The 18,750-nt window shown below is 41.1% G+C and overlaps 1 protein-coding gene across 1 annotated transcript; it reads left to right on the forward strand.

Annotated features, from left to right (window-relative positions):
- Positions 1–80: 80 nt before the first annotated feature.
- On the forward strand, positions 81–18,750 carry LOC124116890 (ubiquitin-conjugating enzyme E2 J1-like). The gene is made up of 7 exons (XM_046478487.2): positions 81–244; positions 3,427–3,500; positions 4,089–4,220; positions 7,359–7,443; positions 10,370–10,475; positions 11,032–11,152; positions 15,303–18,750. The coding sequence occupies exons 1-7, from the start codon at positions 214–216 to the stop codon at positions 16,155–16,157; spliced, it is 1,404 nt and encodes a 467-aa protein (XP_046334443.1). The 5' UTR covers positions 81–213; the 3' UTR covers positions 16,158–18,750.

Here is an 18,750-nt window from a genome sequence, read left to right on the forward strand (position 1 = left end):
GAAAACGATGGCGCATGACAACTAGTGAAATATAACACAACATATGATTGGCTAAACTTCATAGACAGCCAATCATTTCGCACCTTACTATTTCATTAATCGAAAGAGAAAGAGACACGTTTGTCAACAACATCACCTTCGTAATTTGATTAAATAGAACCTTTTCCGAGTGCCACAGTATCTTAGACGAAGATATCCAGTCTACCATAAGACATGGAGGGAAGATATAACATGCGCAGTCCAGGTTTGTTGATTGACGATCGCAGCTACCACCCTCCTCCCCCACCCCGCGACTTTTTACGTTTGGTGTCTGTCTGCAGCGGGTCTTAAATTGTTTTCGATATTAAATAAGACGGGACACCTGCGGCGTTAGAACTAAATTAGATCGGACCCAGTTTTGTTGTTGGTTGTTTCGGCGACTCACCGTCAAAAAGATTCCGAAGTGTGTTTTCAATTTGTTTTGTCTGAATAGGACTATTGCAGCAAGTTGTAGAAAATGACAACAAATTCATGAACAAAAACAAACTCAACTAGGCATAAAGTCGTAACGGTCATAAGGTGTGTGTGTGTCTGTGGGTGTGTGGGTGTGTCTGTGGGTGTCTGTGTGGGTGTGTGTGTGTGTCTCGGTGTGGTGTGTGTCGTGTGTGTGTGTGTGCTGACAGACATGAACACACCACCTACATGTTGATGTTTGAGCTTTTTGAGTCAATCTCGCGATGTCTGTCGTTGCTGTTTTAAGGAGGTAATTCATTTGAAAGTCTTTATTGATTATCAGTTACAACTTATGGTAGTGAGGAGGATCAGGCTGTGCCCTGGCCAAAACAGACTAATGTACGCTGCGCATCAGGTTGAAGTCACACCCATAGTTTTAGTAGGAGACAACAGTTACCAGCTAGCAGGACATCTCCGAATCAGCACCTGTGATTGAGCATGAACAGGGCAATTATTCCATGCAAGATTCTGTCTAATGCGGACTATTTTAGTATTAGTGAAAAGGTGTCCCTGCAAGTCAAATGTGGGGATCTCTTTCACTTAAGTGGTAACAATGTAGTTTACCAGGCGCAGCTTACTACACCACTCATTAGCTGAGGCTGCCAACTGTGGCTCTTGCTTTATAGACCCCCAACTCTATCCTTAGCCCTTGGATCCCCTTTCCGATCAAGCACCTGATTATGATCATTAGGATTAGGTACCCCTTTCCAATCCTCAGGGTTTAGCACCACTTGCTGATCAAAATCCCTTTACAATCCTTAGGGTTAGTTTTGAGGTAGGGTATGGGTTAGCTACATCTTTTAACAAAAAAATCCAATGTAATTTGAAGAAACTCTGTAAAACCCACTTAAGTTTGCAATTTAACGCTGGTAAGGGACCAATTCAAATGTTTGATGTCAGATAAAAAAATGTTCATTCCTTAAGTTTTTAGGCATACACCAAGTCCTTAAGTTTTTAGACATACCTTCAAAAAGACTTCATTCCGAAAATTTGAAGTTTTTTTTAACTCTTTTGTCACGCAATCTTGTGTTTTCCTCTGAAGTTCATTTACTAGGTGTTGAAACTGATTTGTAGGGTTTTTATAGATCAGATCTGCCATTCTATATTACGCCCTGCACTAGATGGATTTGCCACAATTGCTGGCAACGATAAGACCCTACATTGTGGAAGACTGGATGTATTTATGACAACTCCTAACAGCATGTGAATGCAAATAGGATTGGTTTAGTTTGATTGCTGTATATAAAACATTGAAAAATCAGGTAAGTTGATTTTGTCGGATGGAAAACTTGCAGGTCCATTAACCTCCCAACTCCTAATCTTAAGGAATTAAGGTTTTTATTCAACATCAAACCTTTGAACTGGTCCCTAATACCGGTATACACTTGTATACCACTACCCACTTAGGGCAATATGCAACCTGCCAATGGGAATTAGTTCACTTTTTGCTTGATATATAATGCTATATGTTGTGATGATGTGACATTTAGTGTATGATACTCAACTGTACTGCTTCATACTTTACTTACTTAAATTGGGAATTTAACATGCGCTTTCTGACATACCGTATTCGACGTAATAAGAGCCCAGGGCGCTCTCAAAATTAGAAAGAGGGGGCTCTTATTAGAATATAAATTTTGGTGAAAGAGTTGAAAGATCGTAAATTTGTGGTTTAGGCTGACAGCCTGAAATGATACAAAAGAAAAGTCTGTGCGTATTAGACACGCCAGATATATTTTTCCAGAATTTAATTTCCCATAATTAAGGGTGCATATAACACGCGAAGGGTGCTAATTGGGATTGTTCACTAGCCAATATATTAGCAAATATCGCCGTGGGCGCTTATTAGAGCGGGGTGCTTATTACGTCGAATACAGTATGTGTATTTCGCGCACGGCTTCATCTTATCTATAGATAGACTTATTGTTCTCCCAACTCACGACAGTTAGCTTTGTGCAGTTAACAAAAACCACACTAGCAGACACACTTAATTACATAAATTTAATTATCTACCATATCTACCAGCCAAAATAAAAATTCCATGTGGACTACATTCAACATACATGTTGTGTTGCAAATAACAATTGGAGTAACATGGAAATATTGTTATATATTATATATACATAATATTACACACTGGAGCATTCAAAGAAAATATGTTTGGTCCTTAAACATGTTACAGTTATATAATAAAACCAAAGCTATATTTTATCAGTTTTACTGATTTTTCAAAACATTTCTTCAGCAATCCATTCTTGCTGTAAAAACAACTATTGTTGTTGTAAGAGGCGACTAACGGGATCGGGTGGTCAAGCTCACTGACATGGTTGATGCATGTCATCGTATCCCAGTTGCATGGATTGATACTTATGATGTCAATCACTGGATTGTATGGTACAGAATCGATTATTTACAGACCGCCATCATTTAGTTGGAATATTGCCGAGTGCGGCGTTAACCAACAAACAAACAAACCAGCACTCAGCCATTCTTCCTTTATGTGCTGACATGCTCCTCATTTCTCCACTCCACTACATGGCTGATTGTGTGAGTGCATATTTCAGTCACTGAGAAGCAGTCATAGTAACAGCCCCACACAAGTAATAGCTCTCATCTGTTTTCAATTGTATGGTAGTCATGGTAATTTGCAAGTAATTTCTGCCATGAATTATTTTTGAATATCACCTGCATTTAAACATAACACATAAGTGAGCCTGGTTTGGACAGGTCCCATCCACTTATCCTTTTACAATGATTTCACTGTTCATGTGTAAACCAAGCTCCCCCAGCTCCCCAAGCTCCCCAGTCTCTTACAGAAGATGCTGTAAAATCTGACTTTGTTAAAGATATGTTATAGACGAAAAGACAAGGTGATATATAAAAGAGATTATTGCATAGGGTGATATATATTACTAATCTGGATGCTTGTTTCAGCTGTGAAGCGGCTGATGAAGGAGGCGCAGGAACTGAGGGAACCGACAGAGCAGTACTTTGCCCAGCCTCTTGATGTAAGCAGACTCACTCACACTTGATGTCACCATGGTGACAGTGTAGATGTGCACATGTCGTATGAATTGTATGACAGGTGTTTGCATGGCAGTTTAAGAAAGTCTCCAGCATCTTCAGTAGGAATATTTTGTATGTTAATTCGACACATGCTGAAAAAAATGTAAACCTTGTTGGAGAAGAGGTGTGACCTACCCTGATTCTCTGTTAAGATGCCCCATTTTACAAATATTCTTTCTAACACACTTTTTCTCATATCATCATCATAATAATGACAATCCACAATTTAGTCCAGAAATTGACAGTTGATATAGAATATTTATACGTCATGTTCAGATCTTGTAGATATGTTGATCTTCAATATGTATGGTAAGAAGTGTATTATGTCACAATGTATGTTCTTTCAACAAGTTCTTCATGTTCTAAGAGTAACATTTGTTTGTTTTTGGTTTGTGAATATTTCATTTCTTTGTCAGTGTTGTTGAATGAAAATCTCAATCACAATAACAGTAATACTCCAGCAAAACACTTGCACTGGAGGGTAACTGTCTGTGTTATTAATTTGATATGATGCATATATTATCTTTTAGGACAATCTGTTTGAGTGGCATTTTACAATTCGTGGACCCTCCGACTCGGAATTTGAAGGTGGCATCTTCCATGGGCGGATCATCCTGCCCCCAGAGTACCCCATGAAGCCGCCCAGCATCATGATGCTCACAGTCAGTTCTCTTGCCTTGCTTCTGTGTTACAGACTAGAATGTACTTTGCTCATGTATCTTCAGCTGAAAGTCAAGTGAGCTTATGTCATGGTGTGTTGTCCGTCTGTCATTAACATTTACATTTTTTACATCTCTGATACTACAAGGCCTATGGAGCTGAAACTTTGTGTGAATGATCACAGTTATTGTGTCTCTAAAATGTGTTCACAGAATTCTCATCTGATTTATAACATGGCTTAAAGCATATACAAATTTATTCAATTTTCTTTTCTTTTAAAAAGTGTAATCTTTCAAGTCTTTCTGAGACCAAGAGAGCTGAAACTTAATGTGACTTGGATTTTGCCTTGGCATGTGAAATAAATACAGATTGGCGTTTTTTATTAAAATATTTACAAAGAAGTAAGAAAGTGGTTATGAATATCCCAGTGATCAAGTTCCAAATCCAACTGATGTTCCCAAAATATAAAGTCTTGCATCTTAGAAACTGCTGTACCAAGTGTGGTGATCCATGAATGTTTGTAGCCCTGACATTTTCCTTAAGAGCCACATCACACATAACACTGCCAATTGAAAAACTGTTGAATCTCTAAATGATGATGACTTTTATCCCACTGGCCATGTGAGGAGTACCTGGTGAGCTACAGTGCCTTGCCTCTATGTTTACTGACAACATGCTGCTGTATTGATAAGCGGTTGACTCCCTGTTCATTGCTTTTTCTTTGTAGTATGCATTTGAGAGTAAGAAATATCATTTCTGTTTGAGAGAGCCACATAGCAATACCACATCAATTTACGGTCACCATAGCCAGTAGAGTTACTGCCCTTGAAACAGGTGGTGTCTGTTTGATAGGGTGGGCAGTAGAGTTACTGCCCTTGAAAAAGGTGATGTCTGTTTGATAGGGTAGCCAGTGGAGTTACTGCCCTTGAAACAAGTGATGTCTGTTTGATAGGGTGGGCAGTAGAGTTACTGCCCTGGAAACAAGTGATGTATGTTTGATAGGGTGGGCACTAGAGTTACTGCCCTGGAAACAGGTGATGTATGTTTGACAGGGTATCCAGTACAGTTTCTGCCCTTAAAGGTGATGTCTGTTTGATAGGGTGAACAGTAGAGTTACTGCCCTTCAAACAGGTGATGTCAAGCTCCTTCCCAGTGAGGGACACTTTCGTTCACTCTCGGTAACATTGCTGCTAGGGTAGGCACAGCCATTACAAGAATTTTAAAATTTGCCCTCTTACCCCAAATGTAGTAACGTTTATACTTTATGTCTTTGGGAATGCCATCATAGTTCATTTTGAAAAGCTTTATAACTGACCATATTTCCCAGATGAATTCAACTTTCATTTGTTAGATCATATTGGTTCGTGACTGCTGAAAATCACCCAACTTCCCCCTTCCATTCTTACTATACCAATGACATCATGGTTGAAATGAAATAGAAATTAAAATTGACGAACAAAGAAAATAATTAATCTAGAGTAAGAGTATTCGGCTTCACAGCAGTCATCACTTGTTTGTAAACACAACGGTCAGTCAGTTGCAAGTTGAACTCCAAGCATGGTTGTGGCCACTAATCACAGTGGGGAGTTTTGACCACAGGAACTCGATGATAGCGTGTATAACATAATATATTAGTATAGAAAAATATCCCACCCCTCTATATCATATAGACAAGGAGTGACACCCGCCATCCTGGTTCTTAATCAAGATTTTGCACTCGAATCACAGCTCGGCATCACATGAAATATGAATGTCACTTATTTCAATCTATTGGAACTTGTTAAGCAAACCATAGGCTACACAATTGTGTTCATCTGTGGTCACCTTACTCATATTTATTTAAAACAACCATCAAATCTCAACTCTAAGCTTCGCCGTTGAGGCAAACACGAAAAAGGTGGCCGGATTTACGGTGCTACACTGGCTTGAAAAAAACATTTCTGATTGGCTAAAATAAAAAAATAGTGGATCTAAATATTAGCATACAGTGAAGTGAGGGAATTTCAAAACCATCAATGGTAAGCCTGCTTGCAAAATGTTGGGGAAATCTACAGCACAATTAAACATTTAGAACAGATTATCATTAATGGTCTTGAATTTCCCTCCCCTTACCATGTGCTGATATCACAATACCCATTTTAAGCAATCACAAACTTTTGCTGAGTTCAAGCCCGTGTAGCACCGTAATTTCCGGCCGCCTTTTTATCCCCTGCCACAAAGTGGAAGGGGGATGTAGGAATGGGTGCTGTCCGTCCGTCCGTCCGTCCGTCCGTCCATCACATTTTGTTTCTGGAGCAGAACACAAAAACCATGAGAGATATCTTAACCAAACTTTGCACATAGATAGGTGTAGTGGTGAACTGGTGCCTTTTGATAGTGTGGGATTTAAAAAAAATAATTTTTTTCGAGTTTCCATGCCAATGACTTTGACTTAGACTGAAAATGGAGGTAGTCCTCGTTTCAGGAGCAGATCTTGAAAAACATACAATATTTCTTACCAAACTTGGCACATAATGTCATCTCACATACATTTCCTTTCTTGTTGGCAAATTCTGTATTGCTTGTGTGTATGTTCCTCCAAAAGTTGTCGGATTCACTTACTAACTTCATGCAGAAACTTCGGGATCTCTCCAAGCAGCATGAATGTGAACATGTCCTAGTTACTGGGGATTTCAACTGTGATCTGCGTGAAAAACTGAAACTTTAAGATTACTTTAATGTGCGGAAAATGACTCGACTCATTCGCTCTCCAACTCACTGTCTTGGAGCTACACTGGCCTTGTTGTTTACTGATCATGCCAGTTTTGTAGCATCCCAGACTCCAGTCTACTACTCAGATCATCAGATGATTGGTGCTGTACTTCTCAGCACACCTCATGGTGGGTATCACTCCTTGTCTATATGTATATAGAGGGGTGTGATTTTTTTTTCTATACAGATATATTATGCTATATACGCTATCATCGAGTTCCTGTGGTTTTAACTGGTGGCAGAGATAGTATAGAGAGCTATCGCTGTTAGGAGCTTGAAGTGATGTCTGTTTGATAGGGTGGGCAGTAGAGTTACTGCCCTTGAAACAAGTTATGTCTCTGTTTTATAGTGTAACCAGTTCTTGACATCAGTTGTTTCTTGTTTTGTAGCCTAATGGCAGATTTGAAATCTTCAAGAAGATCTGTCTAAGTATATCCGGCCATCACCCGGAGTCCTGGCAGCCATCCTGGTCCAGTAAGTAGGCTGGAGGAATGAAAGATCACTCTCTTCTTCAGGGAATTCAATGCAAATGTTTGCATTGGACGTGTTCACTATAGAACACTGAGTGGGTGGGCTCCAGTCAAGAAGATTTTGACATTTTAAACACTTTTGTTCTCCTTTAGACATCTTCATGAAAATAATCACTACACATGCCACATTTCATTTAAACCTCATGTTCTGCTTTCAAGCCCAGATCATATTTAGTGTTGTCAAATATTCAGTTGATGGAGGTTTACCTTCAAAGTATGCAGCATGTGTACCTCCTAATTTAACATGTTCAACATAGCTGGAGAATTCCTATCACCTGTTGTGCATATTTCTGTGTGAACATTTGTGATGAACCCTCCTGTGTCTATCCCCCCTGGTCATACTGATGACTACATTCTTATTACAATTTGGAAAGGTTTGCTACACATTGTGCAAACTGATACACGCTTTTTTAACTGTGTTGATTCTAAGCTGCAGCCCGTTTTAGTTGGACCATGTTACTGTAAGCTTATTTGAGAGGGAAATCATTTCAGTATTTTGTTGCAAGGTTTGTTGCAGCAGTACTATGTAAAGTAAACAACGTTTATGACAAACAGGCTTATAACAAACAGACGGACTGTATTTTTCGGTGCTGGCCATTGGCTGTATATTTTATCATATAAAATTAGTGGATATGACGAACACAGTTCACGGATAACGAAATAACGGATATAGTGAACTCACTTTGCGGTCCTGTATGTACTCTGTCAATGACAATGCTTTTGTTTATAATGAACTGTTACTCTCTGAGTTGCTGATGTGTCACAATCAGCCTATCAAAACATGCACGACCACCCGCAGCCCTTCAAAACGTCAATAAACAATTGAAGGCAAGTGATTAACTGGATTAAGTTCTTACACCTTGACCCCTATTAACACCCTCAATTAAGAATAGTAAACCTGTGATTAGGCTAAAGCCTTTGAAGTGGATAGATTCTGTCTTTAAATGTGATGACTACAGAGGAAAGTCAGTCGAAATGCTTATAAGGAACTACGGTCATCACAAACTAAAATTAGTGGTCCCTTTGAGTTTGTTGTAACCATAGTTCACTGTATGTATAAATGTGCTAGTTGGGCCAGAGTAGACTGATCTAACCCACATTTTTGTGTAAAAACAACGAAAAGGTTACATCCCTTTGCCTATAACTACATGTAATTTAAATCACGTGTGTAAGTCAGCTGTTGAAAGGTCATGAGCAAGTGGTTATACTATATAGTCATGAAATTGATAATGAAAATATAAAGTATATGATTGTTGAATTTGTATGTGCCATTTGTGTGTGTATAATCTTTTGGTATGACATGGCCAGGGATCAATCTCATTAAAATCAGACCTTAGTTCTCGCTACCACTAAACAAAGATCTGAAGACATCCCATTAGGGGTCACGTCAGAACGACCTTTCATCCGACCAATCAGTGGGTCGCTTACCAGATTATGAAAGTGACAGTCGGAATGTGATTTCTAGTCATGCAATCTCGAAAACTTTAACATGGTGTATTCCGAACGATAGTTACGGGTTTAACGACTGAATCCTTACAATCTAGACCATCTATTAGCCATTCCAGAATGTTTTTTTTGTTCAGGTTTCAAATTTGTAATCGAGTATTTGTCAAAATATGTTTGAAAGCCTAGTCGCCAATTTGAAATTTGTGCCGTAACGCACGAGAAAGCTGCCTTCTGATTGGTCATTCCATTGGTTGGTCAAAGTTCACACAAGGTCGGCCTGACGTGACCCAGAATGGGATGTCCTCAGATCTGATTTTAATGAGATTGGGCCAGGGATTAAACACCAGACAAATACACGCTGTTAAGTAACAAAAATGGCGTTTTGCGAAACAAAAGTCTTGATTTACGAAATTACAGTTAATGACGAAACATTTTGAAGAGAATAAACGTCAAGAAGCGACTTCAACTCCATGAATGACCATCTGTCATTATTTTGCTTTGTCATTGTGGAAGTCAACAGTTTGGGTATGGGCTAGACATTTACGATAAAGGGAGACAATTTGCGAGGAGGTAACTCTTGTGTGGCAATAGTTCCATCCAAGTGTTATGTTCACTCCAGCGAAATATCAAGTGTTACTGGAATGAAAATATCACTTTTCTCAACTTCTGAAATTTCTGTCTTTCATGTATGTAATATATGGCCACTTTCTCCATCAGGTGAATATATAGCTATTTTGTACCTCATCACCAGGTGAATATACAGCTATTTTGTACCTCATCACCAGGTGAATATTTACCTACTTTGTACCTCATCACTAGTTGAATATATAGCTACTTTGTACCTCATCACCAGGTGAATATATAGCTGTTTTGTACCTCATCACCAGGTGAATATATAGCTACTTTGTACCTCATCACCAGGTGAATATATAGCTATATTGTACCTCATCACCAGGTGAATATATAGCTACTTTGTACCTCATCACCAGGTGAATATATAGCTATATTGTACCTCATCACCAGGTGAATATATAGCTATTTTGTACCTCATCACCAGGTGAATATATAGCTATATTGTACCTCATCACCAGGTGAATATATAGCTATATTGTACCTCATCACCAGGTGAATATATAGCTACTTTGTACCTCATCTTGATTATCGATCAGATCGTCTTGACTGTGTGACCCCATTTTGTTTGAATCAAATGCAAGTGATAAGAAAGGTGACATCTGATTGGTCCATAGGAGAGGTTTAGAAGGGTCATAACTTGCAATAACCACTGGTGGTGCTTCGATCGAGCCTGGGAATTCCAGCCTTGTTCGGCAAGGGTGGAAACTGGACTTCTAAAGTCAGTTAACTCTCTTGCCTCGGGAAGATGTTGTACTGCTGTAGAATTTGATTATTTTATTTGTTTTCCACAGTTCGGACAGCATTGTTGGCTATCATTGGGTTTATGCCCACCCATGGTGGAGGCGCTATTGGGTCTCTGGACTATAGTGCTGAAGAAAGAAAGACTTTATCAAAGAAGTAAGTATATCTGTAGTTCAGTGCAGTAGCCAGGTGGTCACACATTTGCTTGTCACATGAATGACTGGGTTATATTCTCAATATGGTCTCAGCCAGTTCTCTATCCTCCAGCATCAACAGGCTTATACTCAGTGCTGCCAACGTGTCCAAACATATAGCCAGAACAGTTTTTGTAATATCATGTGAATATTGATAGAAAGTAAAGAGGTAATTTTTCAGAAAAAGGTTATGTTTCTTAGATTGGTGTGAACCCAGCTTCTGTCTTTTCTTACAGGTTTCCAGCTTTGTGAAACAACTGTCTTGATTGATGAGTTAAATAAGAAATTTACAGTTTATGATGAAGAGAATAACAAACTCCACAAATGACCATCTGTCATTATTTTGCCTTGTCAATGTGGGAGTCAGCACTCCCTTTCACACTGATGCATATAATAAATGTCTTCTCTCACAAGTTTCCAGTGTGATCATCAAACAGTATGTTGTCATGCAGTACGCAATTTATCAGTTGCTATCTTATCAGGATTTGTAGTTTTATTGTGACTGATATGATGACCAGGTCGCAGGACTTCAGGTGTGCATCATGTGGCAGTGTGAACAACACGCTGAAGCCCGTCACAGAGGCATCAGAGAAAACAAAACAGGAGGCAAAGGAACTGGCATCCCAAATTAACTTCCAGGTAGTCACAGCTAACTGATAGTGGTGTTCAATGGGGATCTCTACTTACTCCACTGTATTGAATAGTTTGAAGGGACAGTGCTTCAGCAGCTAGCCTTGACTGATTCTTAGGTTTGAGATTCCTTTTTGAATATAAATATATGCTAACTTAGTTCGTGTATTGAATTACTGTTAATACATTGTAGTATCAAACACACACTTGTTTTCAAAAGAACACACCTTTCTCCAGAATGACATATTGTTCTAGCACAGGCATCAGTTAAAGATTCCTGGATAAATCACTGTGTTCTCAACATGGGTTTCCCGTGATCCTTGTCAAGTGCTCCGATGAATAGATCTCTGAGGATTTTTGTTTGATTTAATAAGGCATTAAAATATGGTCACTGTGATTTATTTAAAACTGAATTAGGATAGTATCTTTATCAAATATTGATTAAGCACATTTACATTTTTAAAATATTTTTCAACTTATCCTTCATTACTACTTAATGCACTTACTGCTTGTTCTTGACAGAGAAAAGAGCTTGTGAGAGGTCTTGCTGAAGAAGAAGTTGCTCCAAGTGGTTGTGCAGCTAACACTATCACACAGCTCCCATGTGACCCCGGAAGTGGTGACATCACTGAACAGCACATTACTGCTGTCACAAGCCCAGAGACAAGACCTGTTTTTTGTGTCTCAGCATTAACAGTTTGAATCATTTGAGTATTAGCTACTCTATTGTTATTCTTGTGATTTATTATTTTGCCTACAGTGTGTGACTTTCTATATTTCAAATGTTTCATGCCATCTCATTATTATTTATCATCTGGTATGGGATTTACCACAGTAATTATCAGACGTATTGTTCTTCCAATCGGCCATCTTGACATTCTTCAAGATCTAACCGACTTGACCACTTAACCACAGCCATGGAGTACCATCAACGCCAGATTGACCACATGTGTGCTCATGTACACACGGCGTTGGCTGAACTAACAACCATTCACCATCTTGGCTACTTAGCTCTGGCTAAATGGGATTCAGAGTTCAATAGGGACTTGTTCCGCCAACCTTGGTCCTCCACTTTCCTCTCTAACGTCCAGTTCTCTCCCACACATGCTCTTGTTTCTGCCTGAGATGAAACTACCTTAAATGCCCTGGCTCAGGTATCGCATGTCAATGCTCCCAGACCCTCTAGATGAGGCACATATCAGCCCAAGAGAAACTCCCTCCACCTGAAACGAGACGTGACTCTATGGCCTTTCGGGGCAGAGGATAGGGCAAAGGCAAGGTCTCCGGCAAGTACCAACCACGGCATGACCGCCCCCGTGCCGGATGTGGCAACCGCTAGCCCAAGTATTGATTTGTCGAGCGCTTACCACTGGCAACTCCCACCAACAAACGTTCAAGTCACCGAAACTCCTGTAGGTGGGAGATAAGGGCACTACTGGCAGAACTGGGACACGCTGGGGACCCACACATTATGAAAATACTGCGAGGGTACCAACTCACTCTCAAAGATGACCCGCTCTTGACAGCATCACCAATAGCAGACACTCACCTCCCTACACTACAGCGGCTGCTGTGCTCAAACATCCAGATGCTGTTAGCCCCAAAAGCCATAGATTTTGTACACACGCCGACAATAATGCCAGGCTTCTACTCACCAATATACCTGGTCCACAAGAAGGACCAATATCGAATGATTCACAACTTGGCAGCTTTCAACAAGCGCTATCTGGAGTGTCCACCTTACTTACAGATGTCTATTCTCAGGCTCCTCAGATCAAAGATCCAGGGCAACGCGCCCTGATCAGCATAGTCATCCAGGACGCTTACCTGCATGTACCAATCCGTGCCATCGACATGAAATTCCTCCACCTTTTCTTCGAGGGAGTCCACTACCAATGGTCCTCCCATTTGGTAATTTCTTCAGCCCCATGGCTATTCACATGCATTATGTAGCAGATAGCCACCTACCTCCACCTGTGGGGTGTCCAGTTCAAGGTGTACATCGACGATTGCCTCCTAAACACCCAGGACACGGCCACGCTAATCCGCCACAGAGATTAAACTATGCGCCTCCTTCGTCAGTTTGGCTGGACTATCAATGTCTGGAAATCGGAGCTCACACCTGCGTATGATCTCCAATTTATCAGAGGCCACTTTCTCTGTACCCAGTGACAGGTGGTGCCGAATCCAACGCTATCTTCTCCCTGTGCTACAACAACCCTGTAGCAGGCATTCTTGGTTCTCCTTACATCAGGGCTTCAGCTCCACCCTGCGGAAGTGTTCCTCGCTGCCTTCATCAGAACCAGTCAGTCTCCATTGTCCCCCTGGACGACCTAAAGCAACATCTCCATTGGTGGACGGTGGAGTCAAATGTCTTAGACGGCATCTCCTTGACAGAGCTCACGCCCTTTTTGACCTCATTCGTAGACGCCTCACTCTGGGCAGCACATCTGGAGGATCAAGTCGCTCAACAACAGTGGAAAAAAACAACCTGGATTTTGAAGCGCTCATCCTGGCTCTCTCACTGGAAGCAGATGCTTCAACACGCTTGGATCACAGCCAATATCACCATGGTATGGTGTCTCCGCAACCAGGGAACAACTCATTCCTCCTCCCTGTTACGGCAGACATTCCGGTTATTCCATCTGATTGATCAAATGGACCTCCAGTTTCAGATCCAACACATTCCAGGTTGTCGCCACATTCTGGCGGATGCTCTCTCCAGGAACGGACAGGGTAGTCTCCACAGAATGGAAACTCCATCCAGACGTTCTTGTTTGTCAACACCTCGGCGATCCCAACACAGACCTATAACTGCCAGGTTTGGACCTTCTTCTCATGAGTGCTGGATCCACAAGCCTGGGCAGTTGATGCCTTCATCGTACCTTGGGAAGGACTAAAAGCAAACGCTTTTCCATCGCCAGTGCTCCTTCCCAGGGTCCGACTCAGAACATCGATCTGACATTGATAGCGCCTTGGTAGCCTGGGATCTGAATGTGGTTATGTCTTGGCTTAGGGGTGCTCAGTCTGAACGGCTTCGCTCAGCGTCATACCACAACCTCATCAAAGAAACCATCCTCCTTTTGGCTCTAGCAACAGCAGCACCAACGAGTGAGCTTACTGCAATAGACATCACTTGGGTCAGATTTGAGTGCAGTGCACAGTTGGCCGTAATATGATCGACATGTGGCTCTGTGCATTCATCCTCCAGGCCTATGATGCCGCGGGATTGGATCTTCCAAGGGCCAGCAACCCTCATGATATTCGGGGTGTCATATCCACCATGGCATTACATAGCAACTGCTCCATGCATGATATTATGGAAGGCTGCTTCTGGCACTCGGGCACCATCTTCGCCACCCACTATCTGCGCAATGTCATCCTTGAAGACGTGAAAGGCGTTCATAGTTTTGGCCCTTTGGTGGTTGTCCAGTAGGTCGCCACCACAAGACACCATTGACACTTCCAGAAGTCCAGAGCCAGCCTTTCGACCTCTCCGGTGTATGCATCTTAGAGTAAAAGGTTACATGATGCACGCATTGGCTCAGTACGTCATTATTATATTTTAACTCTTTCACTTCTTTTACTGTAATGATACATGGACACCACACATACCTGACTCTCTCCCTCCCTGCAGACCGGAATGGTCACTCAATGCCGGACATCGCTGTTGCTGATTGATGCAGTCTATAGAGAGTCAGAAGATCTCATCTGATGGTATGCCGTCCACCGTACTGTCTGATGCAATTGCACGAAGGAGTAATGCAGGATAAGTAAAAAAATCTAGTACAATATTAGATATTTTTTATATTTGTATACTTGTCCTGCATTACTTCGTCTGAATTGGCCCACCCATCCCTGAAAGCAAGCTCCCCTTGATGCCTTCAGATGCGCTGTTTGAACAGTAGTGTGCTGTTCAGTGATGTCACTACTTCCCGGGTCACATGGGAGCTGTGTGATAGGGTTAGGCACACAACCAGTTGGAGCAACTTCTCCTTCAGCAAGACCTCTCACAAGCTCTTTCTCTCTGTCAAGAACAAGCAATAAATGCATTAAGGATTAATGCAGGATAATTATACAAAAATAAGAAATCTAGGATTTTACTAGGATTCCATTAGATGGATGATATTGTTACATGTACATATAATTTGTGTTATAGGGTGAGAAAGAAAAGAAAGAACCAAGCTCTGCACTGACCAATGAGAGTGGAGCTTCATCTGGACCCACCAATGAAAGCACAGCTTCCCCTGATGGTGCCTCTGCTACCTCACCTTCACCCCCTTCCCATCCCAACTTTCCCTGGCCAATGCCTCCTAGTATGGCTCCCTTTCATGGTGGTCCTGGTAACCAGCCTCTCCAGCAGTTCCCCTTCCCACCACCCCCCTTCATGGTTCCACCAGCATGGCAGAACCACACTGGCAATGCTGCCAATCAAATGCCTAGATTCCCACCTTATTTCATGCACCCATCGTTCTTTCAACCCCCTTCAGCAATGAGCAGTAATTCTCAGATGCCCCACATGGCCCACATGCCTTCATGGTTCCCTCGGGCACCCATGGGCCAGACCAGCACTACAGCATCAAGCAGCAGACCGGTAATGTCAGAAAAACAACGTCCTTCAGAATCCACACCTAGCTCCACGAAAACAACCTCTGTGCAGTCTCCAGCACCCGGCACCTCCCAGCCAGCTCCAACCCAGTCCGCTCCGCCTACTGTGACCTCTAGCCAGTCAAGTCCCAGCTCTGCGTCATCTCAGTCAACAGGAGCGGTGCACCAATCTATACAATCAGGGCCCACTGTAGGCTCAACAGAGGGTGTGCGACAGAGGCAGATGACAAGACCACAGACTAGTGTCCAGCAGACAACAGTCCCTCGTCCTGCCCCAGTCTTTAATGAAGGTCAAGGTCAGCCTAATGCAGGAGGAATCATGTCTGCAGCACTGATACTGGTTGTAGGCCTCGCAATACTTCTTCTTCTAATCCGGCGTCTCTATGTCATGAATGTTTTAATGTGATGTGACTGCTAATGTGACTTGAAACAGTGTTGGAAATTAACACAGCAGCTTGACTAGCCATCGTGTTGCATGGTCAGTATTTCCTGAAAACTATTGTCGGGATGAAGCTAAAAGAGGGATTGTCTGTCTGACTTTGCCTTGGTTTTGACAAAAGTTGATCAGTCTTAGTACTAAGAACTGTGTGAAATGGTTGACATTCTTCACACAGATTAAATATAAATGCAGGGCAAGGTGCGATCTCCGTCTTTTTAGACCAGTCCAACATTTCGAAGCCACAAGCCAACAGTCTAGCTTTAATTTCCAATGCTGTAAGCTGTAAGTTATTTCTATGGGACATATGTAAGTGGTGATTTGACAGTGCTGGAGGATGTGTGTCTTGATGTACCGATACTCATGATCCACCTGGGGGAATGCAAATGTGATGGCAACTCACCAATAATATGGAGAGACTGTTTTCTGTGTAAACAGACAGCACTCTATTATTGATTGTAGTGTTTCCTATGTTTGTTGGTTGGTTTACATTATTTTGTTATTTATTCAAAGGTTATTGTTTACTCAACAGTATACAACTTCCCAAACTCATTGTATCAGGGAGGGAAAGGTTCATGGCTTCCTAACTTTTGCAAATAAAGCGCAGACAAGCAATCTATATTCAGAGACCATATATCCACCCTCGGATATGGTCTCTGCTATATTTTTGTATGGGGAAAAATGCTACCCAGGTCTTTTTACACAAAGTGTAAATAACAAGCTTTCATGTGGGTATTTGATTGCTGTACATGTACATAGAAGCAAGCATGTTTTGTTTGTTTCTTTGATTAGGCTAAGAAATGTGTCTTAGTCCTTGTATGGAAGCAGATACTCTAGGCTCATACTGCAAGAATATAATACCACAGGTAGTATCAAGTGTTAAGTGTACCAGTTCAAAATACGGAAATACATGCTTGATGTTTCAGTGTTTATCATGTATGAAATAAAATGACTTAATTTGCATGACAGAAACGTATAATTGTGTCCAATCCTTGAGGCATTCACTGCCCAAGCTGGGTAGAACATTTTTCTTGTCATGATAGGTCATGACAGGTGACCATTCCCATGTTGAGAGATGGGTTAACAAGATCCAGAAGAAGTGCAATGTCAAGTGGTGCCGGTGCCGATGCCCGTGGACTACAGCAATAGTTTGTGTGAAGATGTTTGTATGAAGATTCTTGAACAAGTGTTGTCCGAGTGCCAGCATCTTTATCATAACACACTCTAGAAGGGAACGTGTTCACCTGTTGGGAGTGCTTCCAGAACTTTATACATGGATATGTGCAGGCTAAACACAAGAGTGGGAGCACATTGTACATTGATTCATTATGGCATCTCAGAAGATATCATCATATCCAGAAAAGATCATAAATGAGACATGGGAGGCAGTCAGTGTTAACTGGTGGTTGATTAGTAAGGAATACAAGATGTGATAGTTACAAACTTTTCAAGATCTATGTCATTAAAGAAATGAGCCTTTCAGACACTGTCATGTCTTAGATGTGTTCATGCGAATAGACTTTGTTCAACACTTGCACGTTTTGTACTTATAACAACACAAATGTATTGGAAACACAAGCAAGTATTTGACATTGATGTAGATAAGAACAGTTAAACTATTAAAAAGACCCATAGGGTGGCGTTGTTACTCAAATGTACATGTACCGGTATATTTTATTTTGAGTGGGATGGGGATTACAGAAAAATGTAACTCAAAAAGGAGGGTTGGGGTTGGGAAGCAAAATATGACGGTCCAAAGACCAACCTTACCACCTGGACCCACCCCTACCCTTATAAAAAAATTACCTGCCCTCAACCTGGCAACACGATCATGGCAGAATAAGAAAATCACAAATATCTATATTTATTTTCCCCCACCTTTCAACCAGGAACAATGTGTGAACATGGCCATACTAACTGGTATATTCAGGATGTCAAGTCCTAAACCTGCAAGTGCCAGGAAGAAAAACATCTAGGTTCCCATGATCTGACTTGCAAGTGAATTGAACTTACTGATGAGCACAGTTTGGAAATCTCCGCAAACCTTTAACCTTGAACTACAATTTTCAATAGTTTGGTTTTTTTTATAGTTCAGTTTCCGTCAAACCAAAAACAATTGTGTGATCCATGTTTACACACTTCAGAAATCAACTTATCTCAATTATATTTTCTTGTCGGCAATTATCTACCCAAGGCAAGTGTGCCCACTAGCCTGTATCAAAGGGAAAACTAGACTTTGATATAGGCTAGAGGACTCTCTTGGTAAAGGAAGATTATCAGAAATGTGATGGAACATTTTGAAGATATTACGGTATGATACGGGATTAATGATTTGCTGTCTCCATGGTCATTGTCCATTGATAAATACCCACTTCCTGGCTGACTTATATGACTTTTCTGTGATACAGTCAGTAGGGTTAATTTTGTGTTTATGTTGTACATAGAATTGTATATGAAATCATGCTTCTATGCCTCGCCATAAAGATATTTAATATGAATCTTCATGATATTGTAACATGTTTCAAGAGGTGTACAAAAATGGAATAAATAAATATGGATGGCA

The sequence above is a fragment of the Haliotis rufescens genome, unplaced genomic scaffold, assembly GCF_023055435.1.
Source record: "Haliotis rufescens isolate VD_foot unplaced genomic scaffold, xgHalRufe1.0.p SCAF_5, whole genome shotgun sequence".
NCBI classification, from domain to species: Eukaryota; Metazoa; Mollusca; class Gastropoda; order Lepetellida; family Haliotidae; genus Haliotis; species Haliotis rufescens.